This window comes from Scatophagus argus, chromosome 20 (assembly GCF_020382885.2).
Source record: "Scatophagus argus isolate fScaArg1 chromosome 20, fScaArg1.pri, whole genome shotgun sequence".
NCBI lineage: Eukaryota > Metazoa > Chordata > Actinopteri > Scatophagidae > Scatophagus > Scatophagus argus.
Genome location: NC_058512.1, coordinates 19,172,201 through 19,184,390, shown reverse-complemented (window position 1 = coordinate 19,184,390; position 12,190 = coordinate 19,172,201). Strand labels below are relative to the sequence as shown.

General features: G+C 39.3%; 1 protein-coding gene across 3 annotated transcripts in view; it reads right to left on the bottom strand.

Moving 5' to 3' along the window:
• Window positions 1-796: 796 nt before the first annotated feature.
• The window catches only part of LOC124051386 (ras-specific guanine nucleotide-releasing factor RalGPS1-like), a 79,928-nt gene continuing 68,534 nt past the window's right edge, over window positions 797-12,190 (bottom strand). For 2 of the 3 annotated variants that reach the window (XM_046374702.1, XM_046374701.1), the window contains 9 exons: window positions 9,891-10,017; window positions 9,087-9,238; window positions 8,807-8,855; window positions 7,465-7,545; window positions 5,859-5,964; window positions 5,659-5,751; window positions 3,306-3,411; window positions 3,118-3,209; window positions 797-2,926 (listed from right to left, as the gene is read on the bottom strand). In XM_046374702.1, the coding sequence (XP_046230658.1) occupies window positions 2,897-2,926; window positions 3,118-3,209; window positions 3,306-3,411; window positions 5,659-5,751; window positions 5,859-5,964; window positions 7,465-7,545; window positions 8,807-8,855; window positions 9,087-9,238; window positions 9,891-10,017 (836 nt within the window). In that variant the 3' untranslated portion in view covers window positions 797-2,896. Of the gene's footprint in view, window positions 2,927-3,117; window positions 3,210-3,305; window positions 3,412-5,658; window positions 5,752-5,858; window positions 5,965-7,464; window positions 7,546-8,231; window positions 8,568-8,806; window positions 8,856-9,086; window positions 9,239-9,890; window positions 10,018-12,190 lie in introns of those variants that run through there. The other variant, XM_046374703.1, reaches the window with a different exon arrangement.

Below are 12,190 nucleotides of genomic sequence, written 5' to 3'. Positions count from 1 at the left end.
TATTACAACTTCGATCTTATTGTCATAGTTTTGGCCATTGTTTCCATCAGTTATGATAACACCATAGCTAAAGAGATCTGGGACCATCAGCCAGGTTAGAGTGGGGAATGGACTTAACAGTTTTACTCCCAGTACCAGACCTGGGCTTTGGGTTTTGAGGTTACATTTCTTGATTCAAACTGTACTTTGCTACTGTGTTTTGAATGATGCATTACATAGTATGCGCACATAGATGTAAACTTGATCAACCCCGCTGTTACCAATACCTGATCCACCTGTTTGTAAGTGCACCAGGTAATGCATTCTTAACCAACTTTGACATAATTTTTGAATCATTATGGTGAGAGGAGATGTGAGTTAACATTATTATCATGCCCACCCACCTGTGCCTATGTTAACATTCCAAAAACCCTTCTGACCTAATCACTGTGTAGGGCCTGCCCAACAATGTATGTCACCTCTTCACCCCATAGTAACCTGGATGCTATGATGACTGAAGGAGCTGCGTGGACAGAAAGAATTTAAAGGTCTAGATTACACCTGTTTTCTGTTCAAAATTGAAAATTGATTTAATGATAAAGGCAACTGTATGTTTATGAATGATAATCAGTTGTATGCATTGGTTGCAAGTGCTCATCTACACAAAACGAATTTATTGTTGTTAGTATTGTTGTTTTAGACATCATGGTCCTAAGGTGCATGTTGTTTCATACACTGAGGAATTTTATTTCATAGCTTAAATGTGTTCTTTAATTTAATAGTAACATTATCATTATCAATTGGTTCCTTTTTTAAAAAAAAAAAATGTATATTTTGACTGACCTCCTTCTTTCCTTTATCTGAGAGCAATTTTACACTGCAAATTTTACTTTTACTTCAGTAGAATATGATATATGCCGTATGATACAAAATATATATATGTTATATACAATCTGAATGAGTATGAAAATGATTTGTTAAGGTGAAATTTTTATATCCACTTTAATATTTACATGTTGACATAGTTTAGATGTTGATTGGAGGCAACTGTTTCTTTGTCCGAATTCTGCAGTCTCCAACAAACTGAAACTATCCATCCATCCATCCATCCATTTTCTATACCGCTTATCCGTCAGGGTCGCGGGGGAGCTGGAGCCTATCCCAGCTGACTACGGGCGAGAGGCTGGGTACACCCTGGACTGGTCGCCAGTCAATCGCAGGGCCCAAACTGAAACTAGTAAATTATTAATTATTATTTTATCTGGTCAAGTGATTCTGTGTCTGAACAAGTGAAAGCTAAATTTAACAGTTTCTAGTAAAACATTGAGTCCTACATGAACACTTTTTACCTTTAGACATGGCTGAGTAACAATGTATAAATTAGCTATTTTTTAGCCTTGACTTCAGGCTCACTTCAACACTGTGGTAAGACCCACATTACGGCAGGGATGGCATCTAACCACCTGTCTTATGCTTCACCTTATCCTCTTAAGTAAACAAGATCACGAGATATTTCAACTTAATTTGCTGTGTTCCCAGATCTCGGTAATTACCTTGTAGAACAATGCTATTTTTACTGACCGTAATGATAGCCAAACCTATGAAAAAGAAGAACATAACATTTTGCTTTTAAAGCATGATTATTAAACAGTACAATGCTACCGAAGCCTTTCTGTATTCCGGCAACTCTCAGTTGGAGAGTAAACAATCAAGTTTTAGGGTGACTTTCCACCAAGAGTCTCTTTGAGGAGCAGCTTCCTGCGGCAACCGGTCAATCAAAGATAATTCTTCGTACCGTTTCCCTTTTGATGGCCTACTGTCAAAAAATAAACTCTTTTACAAATAAATACAGTATTTACACACACAAATGATTGTTGAAAGCTTTGTACTTCATCGTAAATTGCTTTAAATTCACTCCATCAGCTGCCTTTGCGTACTGGCGTAGACAACAGCTGGCTGTCCTCTGCATCAATGATTGTAATTTTCACTTCTTTTTTTTTAGTGCCGTTTCCACAGTATCTGACAGATTTTGATTCGTTCTGTACAAAATATTGTTATTTGTAAACCTTGTTATATACATCAGCAAACACTTTTTACACGAGGACTACCAACTGAGGTAGCGACAGCTGAACAGGTGAATTGATCCAAGGCTGCTTCTTCATTTGTTTTTTGTATGACTGTGAATTGTCTTATTTTGGAATGAACTTAGTCCAGCTTTATGTTACAGTGCTGAAGGTGATTCTCAGGTGAGTCTCATTATCTGTCCTTTCTGCTGCAGTGCTGATCTTTAATGGTAGTAATGAGACCTTCAAATGGGGTCAAGTTTTCCATGCTCACAGCTGCAGGCTTTTCTGATCCAAATTAAGTGCATGGAAACGGTTACCTACTCTTCCTCCTCAGTATGATGTTTTAATGTCTTTTTCAGTTTCAGCCCTGTTTAAAACCTGAGCTCCATTTGAAGGTATAACACTGATCCGCAAAATTGAAAAATCATCATCAGTCATTTAACACTGTTGTCCATATTTGGGCACTGACACATCCTTTCACTCGAGCAGAAACCCAACATGGGCCAAAAAAACAAAAAACCTAAGTGCTTGCTCACATGTTTTTAGCAGCATAACAAATGACAGTGAACAAGGAAGCTTAGAGAAGGAAACGAGCGACAACTTCACCAAAGTATTCCATTGACTGCATTTCTCCACAGTTTACAATACACTTAGTCCCGATGAAGACAGGATGTGAGTTGACATATGAAGTCATACATCCAGTATCACAGAGCTTCTCCTACGTGTCGAATGCACCTTGATTCCTCTTTTCAGTATATGCCATCAAATTCCGCCATGTTCCATCATTTAGTCTGTACATCCCAAACAAATCATTTTTGGCACAAAAATGTCCTTCTGAGCAAAGTCTACACTCATTCAAATGACATGAGGTTTGCTGGTATCTGTCAAGAGAACAGAACAGATATTTACACAAACAGTAGTTCAGGCAAAAGTTATTTATGTTTAGAACTTGCTGACCATTTATCCTACAGTACATATTTCCATGTCAGTTCATCTTACTCTTCAGGGAGTTATTTTATTTGACTGAAATTGGCCCCTAGTTCAAACAGATGAGTGTGAGTGCTGAACATACCTGAGGTCTGCTGCTTCTACAAGCCTCTTCCAGGTTTTTGTGCCAGATGATCGCTGAAAATCTGGATCCTGTCTGGAACTTGTAAACATTACCTGTAAAACGGCACAAAGTGCTGTGTATAATTCTATGAATTTAAATGAAAAAAAAAAAAAGAACAGCAGGCGCTCCGCTGACTGTGTGAGGCTGACCTTTGTCGGGGTCATTGAGCTGGAAGATGTTGGGTCTGGCAGGGTCATCTGGCAGCACCACCATCCACCCAGTAACACACACCTTCTTACAGGGGCTGGACTTGTACTTTAGAGACAGCGGATTACAATGGATCAGACTGACAGCAAAGATGCGGAAAACTTAGCACATTCATCTGTCATAACCACAAGTAGAATGACTGCCTGGCAGTCGTGTGGAACTGGAACTTCTCAAGTTTCAGTTTAAAACCCTGAGGTTTCTCCCGTTTTTTTTTTTTTCCTGTTAAAGGTTTCTTCTTTCCTTAGTTGATGTGAGTGTCTAAGGGCTGAGGATGTTTCTATGATGTAATGTAAAGCCCTTTGCATGTAAAAATGGGAAGTTGTCTTGTCTTGTCTAAGTCGTCTTGTCTTGTCTTGTCTTTTACATACTTAAATGTAGATTTGGAACAACACCACTACAAGGCTGTTACAATTTCGTTGTATTCCTTGTACAATGACAGTAAAGGCTTCTGATTCTGATTTATAACCATGCTTGTCCAGACTCATATACTGCATATAGTCAAGACTGTGAAGGAATTTAAATTTAAAAGTGTAGAATGGTTATAGTTAGTTATCACTATACTGACATGTACAGATTTCAGTGTATGCTTCATGCACACCTTCAGTCTAGGAACACAGAAGATCTATGCGATCAGTTTTAAGGTGGACACCAAAGATTAGTTTCACTAATTCAGTAAGTGAAATGCAGTTCCAATCTGCCCTTCTGTTCCTGTGTTATGCTGTTGAATGATGGACAGAAAACATCATGATGTCACAGTGAAGTTGACCTTTGACCTTTTTCAATTTATTTATATAGCACCTTCAATCAAAATTGTCTCTAGATGCTTTACAGAGACCCAGAGCCTGAACCCCCGAGCAAGCAGACAGTGGCAAGGAAAAACTCCCTTTTAACAGGAAGAAACCTTGAACAGGACCCGGCTCACAAGGGAGAACCATCCTGCTGATAGTCAGCTGGGTGAAGGGGGGAAAGAAGAGGTAGACAGGACAGAGAGGGTGAAAGAGAGAGAGAAACATACATGCAGTAAACATCATAAACCTTTTGGAACCATCTTCCGGTTTCGGTCCGGGAGGCGGACACCCTCTCTATATTTAAGAGTAGACTAAAAACTTTCTTGTTTGATAAAGCTTATAGTTAGGGCTGGCCTCGGCCGGCCCCTAATTATGCTGCTATAGACTTAGACTGCCGGGGGCCCTCCCATGGCGCACTGAGCTCTTTCTTCCTCTCCCTCTCCTTCTGCACACATTCATGTCCCATTAATGCATATTACTAACTCAACTTCTTCCCTGGAGTCCCTGTGCTTTCTTGTCCCGCAGATTCCTATCGATCATGGCTGGACCTCCTGCTGCGGTCCTGCTGTCGTCCTGATCAAAACCTACTGCAATTACTACTGTTTAGTCATAATCTGATTTAATTCTGTTACGACTCAGTACAGCTACGACCATTATTATTGTTACTACTATTGTTATCAAAATCACCATAATACCTTCTGTATACTTCATTGTCATTATCATTATCTACATTCAGATACTTCTGGTATTATTACTGCTGCTATGCATCTCTGCTTGTGTGCTCCTTCTCTCACACCCCACCCCCTCTGCCTCTCTCCCTTGCACTCTCTCTCTCTCTCTCTCAACCCAACCGGTCAAGGCAGATGGCCGCCCATCTTGAGCCGGGGTCTGCTCCGAGGTTTCTGCCTTCTAAAAGGCAGTTTTTCCTCGCCACTGTCGCCAAGTGCTTGCTCAAGGGGGAATGTTGGGCTCTCTGTATTTACAGTTTAATTAAAGAGTTTGGTCTAGACCTGCTCTAATTGGAAAGTGTCATGAGATAACTTTTGTTGTGAATTGGCGCTATATAAATAAACTGAATTGAATTGAATTGAATTTTGGTTATAAAATGCCGTCACTTCATAATTTTTGCCTAAAATGAAATTTCATCATAATTAGTGCATGAATTCTTGGCCAAAAACACATTCTGTGAGGTCACAGTGACCTTTGACCACCAAAATCTAATAAGTTCATCCTTGAGTCTAAGTGGAAATTTGAGCCAAAGGTGTTTTTAAGATGTGTTCACAGGACACATGAACAACTCATGCACACAATGACTCCAAGTCATGGATGATGCCACTGCAGAGGCATAATACAACAAAAGTGTGAACTGATGCCATTTCAGATGCCAAGACAATGTGTTTATAACACCAGGAGACCTGCCTTAGATATCGCAGGTCAAACAGTAGAACAGTCTGAACAGTTTCATTTTCCTTCTGTTTTTTTTTTTTTTTTAAAGCATCAAACTTACATGTTTCCTCTCAGAGGCCCTCAATGCTTTCGCCCCATAGAATGTCAGCGTTGATCCAGACAGGGTGATCCAAAATCTGGTCCACGAAGACAACTGCAACACAGCAAATAAACGGAATCTGCTGACAACGTCTCACTCTTAAACCATGGTAAGCCACTTCTGAGTAGCTTAAAACACAGTGGAATCAAACATCACCTTACCCTGGGCTTCCGTCCCTCCTTCAGCAGTGTTTTCCTTCGCAGGGGTCCTTCAATGATTACACTGCCGGCCTCGCTGCATCCATAGCAGGAGTTGGCAGCAGAGGAGCTAAGCATGTTGGGAAGTGGAGAAAGGATTGCAAAAGTGGATCCAAACACAAAACATTAAAAGCAAATGAAACTGCTCCTCTGGTTAGTTCAGCATGTGCAAGTCGCTGTCAGACATTGTGTGATGCTCTGTTAGGATGGTGATCTCTACACTATGTCAGGTTTTTATTTGAACAAAACTGATTTCACTTATGAGAAGGGTAAAGTGTCCCGTTTAATTAAAAAAAAAATGCACTCTATGCTGATTTAATACATAAAAAGCAGTAACTGACAAAGTGCAGCGTATTTCTGGGCCGCTGGTGAATATTTTACTTATCTGTGCCGATAACATGCCAAACAGATTATACTGTGGTGCCCTGTACAGCACAGACTATTTCTAATTTCTCCGCTGTAAGATGCATTCAGTTGATATCCATATAGCTTTGCTGGAATAAATGCAACATGAGTAAGGTGGAATGCATACATTATAAGTACACTATATAGACAAAAGTATTGGGCCACCTGACCATTACACCAACAGGGACTTTACTGACACTGCATTCTAAATACATAGACAGCTTTGCAGCAGTAACAGCTTCCACTCTTTTGGGAAAGCTTTCCATAAGATTTTGAAATTTTTCCTTCATGCAGTAGAGCATTTGTGAGATCAGGTACTGATGTTGGATTAAAGGGCCTGGCTTGCAATCTCAGTTCCAGTTCATCCCAACAGTGTTTGATGGGGTTGAGGTCAGGGCTCTCTGTGGCCAGTCAAGTTATTCCACACCAAATTCATCCAATCATGTCTTTATGGACCTTGCTTTGTGCACTGGAGCACAGTCATGCTGGAATATAAAGGCAAACTGTTGCCACAAAGTCCAAAATATGTTGGTATGCTGAAGCCTTAAGATTTCCTTTCACTGAAAGCAAAGGGCCTAACCCAACCCCTGGAAAAAAGTCCCATAAAGAGGTGTGTCTGGACGCTTTTGTCTATAAAGTGCATATTCACACACACCAATAACAGTGAATGACCTTTTTATAGAGAAATATATAGATATTGTAGAGACGCTGACATTATGCTTCTCAAAGTTAGCTTTTCATAGTTAAATGAGTAAGACAGAGACGAGACAAACATAAAGTACACCACCTGTGCAGTGTAACAGTGAAGAAAAGAAGGCCAAAGTCATGACCTCATCTAATCAAATTGTTGTTGTCAGTCATATATATACAGCAAAGGTGTCTATATATATTACAGTATTTTGGAATTTTGTGAATTAGCCCTTAAGAGTAACTGCTGTATTTCACATTCAGCCAATGTGCCTGTAGTTAATGGGAGTGTACAGCCCACAGCCATTTCATTTCTCAAAGCTGACTTCAAAATGATACCTGACTTCCACCAGCATGCAGTGAGAGGATGAGGTAAGCTAAAACACATCAGAGTGAGTCTAAGTTCCACTACCCTTCAAAGACGAGTTTATTCTTATTTAAAGTGATACTGACTTGTTGTTCTCCCACTTCACTGTACCTGTAAACATAGCTGTGGCTCCGAGGAGAGTTGCGAAGCGGGACCCTCCAGTTGGGGCCCAGTGTAGCGTACATGCGGCCCCTGTTTGTCACACATTGTCACAGTCAGTCTGAGGGGCTCATGGGATTGGCCTTTTGGTGAGCAGAACTGTTCAGTGTTTCTCAGGTGACCAGGAGGCCCCAGAGTGCACACCAAAGCCAATTAAAACTGTTTACTAAGACACAGATCACTCTGAGACCAAACATGATCCTACTGATCAACCACAGTCACTTGTTTATCTGTCACTCATAGAAATCAATGAGATATTTTTCTCTATTTGTTCTGGGACAGACATAAATATACAGCATGATTAACTTGACGTTGGATGTTCACAACAAATACACTCATATTATATGCATAATGAAAATGCTGCAGGCACAAATACAAAGTGGTGGCACAGAAGTACATGTCTAGGAAAATTCAAATTAAGTTTAAATAATTCATCTGTTGATATTCTACATTTTTCTTACTGTCAACAAATCTCATGTGCACAGCCAAACCAATAAGGACTGGATCCTACTTAGTAATATTGTGTGTGTATGTCAAATCCTGATATTTCTTACTCATCTGTGTCACAGAGTTCTATTGTGGTCCAAAAAGCATTAAACACTGAACCCTAAAGTTGCACTTATGACACATTTGGGGACAAATTCTTTCATTGCCATGAACACACACTTTAGATATTTTTCCATCTAATTGTCAAGGAAATTTGAAGTGAACCAGAAGTAGACATTACAAACTGGAAACAAAAGCACATGTAAGCCATATACAAGGAAAAGTGGCAATAAATGAAAGAATAGGAATCTTATGATAACATAAGGGAAGATGCTGACAGCACACACAGCTGCTTCTTCTCTCAGAGCAGAAATAGCTAATCAGTCACGTGAGTTAATGTTTGAACTTATTCAGCAAAGGTGTCTCCATCTCCCATTAAGTGCATCAGCTCTTCAAAAAGGCAGAAATCACCTCTAGTAAGCATAAACACCTTAAGAATTTTGGAAGATACTGACTAAAATACCAAATGTGGATTAATTGACCCCAGGTCCTTTCATGTGATTTGTTGACTGTGAGAAAAAAAAAAACTACTGTCAGGCTCATTTTTAACCACCTTATTCGACATTTAATATCACTTTGAAGTTGTTTAAATAGGATAAAAGTGAGAGGATGCATTTTTGTGTCCTTACCCTGTTATCTTATAGTTTTATAGCTGTAAGCAGTACTTTTTATTTCTCACAGTGATTAAAATCTTTAAGGGTTAAATGATTAAATGTTAGTAATGTAGATTATACAGTATGTGTTTCACCTTTCCATTCCAGGTGACAGCTCCTCCCCAAAAGAGCTTTCACTGCTGCCTGTTAGGAACAAAACATCAATAAAATCCAGGTTTATTCTTTGGTGTCAATTTTATGAGAAAAGCTAATGAGACAGTTACATTAACTTTTCTTATCTTAACCAGTATCTTCATCAGCTTAGCTAGTATCACTAGACACTGGTTATTTGGATTATACTTGTCATGAATAGACTATTACTGAATGTTACAAATCTAAAAAGATTGATGCCTGCATCATACACTATACACATACCTAATGACAGGCCATTGGAAACAGATGTACTATGTGGATCATTTCTGGCTGGACTCTGAGACTCTAAGAAGCTGTCATCCAGCAGGTGTCGTGCTTTCTCTATGGGAAACGTGGCACTCCTGCTCTCCGACATGCCATACTGACACATCATACTGTGGACAGAGGCTAAGCATTAGACAGGAAATCAGGAAAAACATACAGATGTGGTTTTAAAGATGTTATGGTGCATTTTATACACATGGGAAAGTTTTCATTAAAGTTCAGAATCATTTTTTTCCCAAACCTGATTTATGTTTCTTTTCCTCTCAGTTTCCGTATCATATTACACAATGATGTAATGGCTGAGAAGTAAAAGTTCAACCAAAGTATCACTTATGTGGAAGTGCCTACCGTATTTTAGGGCTGTATGCACACTGCTATTCATCATACATTAGGAATGATGGCCAAAACACAAGCAAATATAGGAACAAGGCAAGTGGAACTCCTCTGAAAATGTGTTCAGTGGTGGTGGACTGTGAAGTGAATTTACTCACAAACCGTGCTTAAGTACAACTCTCTCAAATTTGTATTAATGTACTTCTATTTCATGCAACTTTATATGACTGCTTCTTAAAGATGATCAGACTCACACTCAGGTGTATGCTGAGTTTTGATATCACCAACTCTATGTGTCAAAAAGAATGAAAATGGAATAATTTGTGCCGCCCTAACCAGTACAACAAAACCAACAGAAAGATGAGGCAGAGCTCCTAAACAGGGATTTGATTCATTCAATGAATAAAATCTCACTTTGGGAACACTCACTTGTTTCCCAGGCTGTGGCTCTTCCTGTGGTGAGAGGGAGGAGGGGTGGGGATATGAACCCCCACTGAGGCGTCAGGACAGGTAGGCCGGCGGTTATACCTCAGAGAGGCCGATACCTCAGACAAACCTGAAACAAAGAAAACAAATCATCACTGCCTTTTACCACAACACTGCAGTCTTGTTTTAGCTTGCACGTGTATGTAAATCTGAGATGACTTATTACTGATCTGTTGATTAAAAGCATCTCACGGAGTGACATGTTCTTTACAAAATCCTATTTTTTCCCCTCACTTTTATTGTTTCATTTTGATTTGATTTGACTTCATGCTATAAGATAAGTCAATAAAGCCCACTGCTATTTCTTTAACAAGGGAATATTACACCACCTATCAGAAAGCTTTAAAAAGTAAGCAAAAAATGATTATAAGAATGATTATAAGAAGGCTTAATAACCAGTCAAGGCAGATGGCCGCCCATCTTGAGTCGGGGTCTGCTCCGAGGTTTCTGCCTTCTAAAAGGCAGTTTTGCTTGCTCAAGGGGGAATGTTGGGCTCTCTGTATTACAGTTTAATTAAAGAGTTTGGTCTAGACCTGCTCTAATTGGAAAGTGTCATGAGATAACTTTTGCTGTGAATTGGCGCTATATAAATAAACTGAATTGAAAACTGAATTAATACTTTATCAATACAGAGGTTTACAAAACATTTCAAGATTTATTACGCTATGTTATTTTGCATGCTGGGTGATCAAGCTTCTTGTCAGTGATAAAGAGAAATATAAAGAAAATATAGCAGATTTTAAGCAGCACTATGTGGACCAGCTCTTCTTTAAAAAGGTCATACAGCAAATCCACTAGATGGAGTCAGCGGGCACAAAATGAACCTCAACATAAAATGATTATTTTCTTAAGGAACCGTTTCCCATAAGTACTGTAGTTCTTCCATCTACATATTCCTTGTAGAGCAGTTGGGTTAGTGTGTACCATCAGTCCCACCACTGCTCAGCCTCCTGGCAGGACTGTGTCGGATTGGTGAATTCATGCAGTGTTATCATGTGCATAATGTGCCAGAGGAACCTCTGAGTCACTCCCTCTTCCCTCTCACTGGAAACCAAATGGGGCCATTAAGTCAGCTAGATGTGACCACTTTGGACTCAGCAGAACAGTCTCTGTTCAGAATCTTCAGCTTGGAATACTTCAGACTTGCATGAAGTTATTTTTTTTGGTACCAAGCACTATGAACCTCGTGAAAAGTAGGAACTACTGCATTAAAAGTTCAAACCCTGCAAAGAACATAGAGGCAGCTGTATGTGATTGAGCCTGATGATGTGAAACAGAATTTGTTATAATTAGAAACTTTCCTAAAAACGAGAGGAAAATGTTTACTCATCTGTAATTTTGTAATCACGAAAACTTATGTGGTTAAGTTAGAAGTAAAAGAACGAAATATAGCAGGATAATACGGTCCCTCTGGGACAGAGGTTTCCTTAATGTGCTTCTACTATTAGCTTGTAAAGAAACACTCGTCTGGGCTGCTGCTCCTTGCTTTCTGTAGAACAGCACAAGTAGAACAAAAATGACAAAACAGGGTGCAGGGAGTGTTCACTTAAAGTATACAAGGGTTACTGTCCTTTTCTGCATCGTAAGAAACCAATTTAGGTAATAATTTGAGGTCTAATATCTCTGTTTAAAAAGCTTAATTTATATTTCACACGTTAGTTTACATATTTTCTTTTTACATGTTAGTTATTTATTATATTTTGTTTTGCAAATAAGATTGCAAGTAAGAGGTGCAAACACAACTTACAATAAATTCTGGAAAAAGAGATGACGAAATTAAAACACGTAACCTTGAACTCGGGAGTGTAAGACTGGCATCATTTCTTGGGATTTTTTCCCCTAACTCATAAATTCAAGTGGTGGAACAAAATCATTCTGTGGTGACAGAAATGCTCGAACATAAAAACTGAGCTGTGTGTTGAGCTTAAGGTTGTTTAAGGAAAAAGACACCATGCGGGAAATGAGAATAACTATCCTGTTTTCCTGCCTGTACAACATCCATTGCACGTCTGCCCGTCCTGGGTGAGGGATCCCTCCTCTGTTGCTTACCCTGAGGTTTCTTCCATTTTTTCCTGTTAAAGGTTTTTCTGGGAGTTTTTCCTTAGTCGATGTGAGGGTCGAAGGGCAGAGGATGTTGCTGATGTTATGTTAAGCCCTTTGAGACAAACTGCTTGTAAAAATGGGCTATACAAATAAAGTTGTCTTGTCAAGTTGTCTTGTCTGTACAGTTTCATCACAGATAA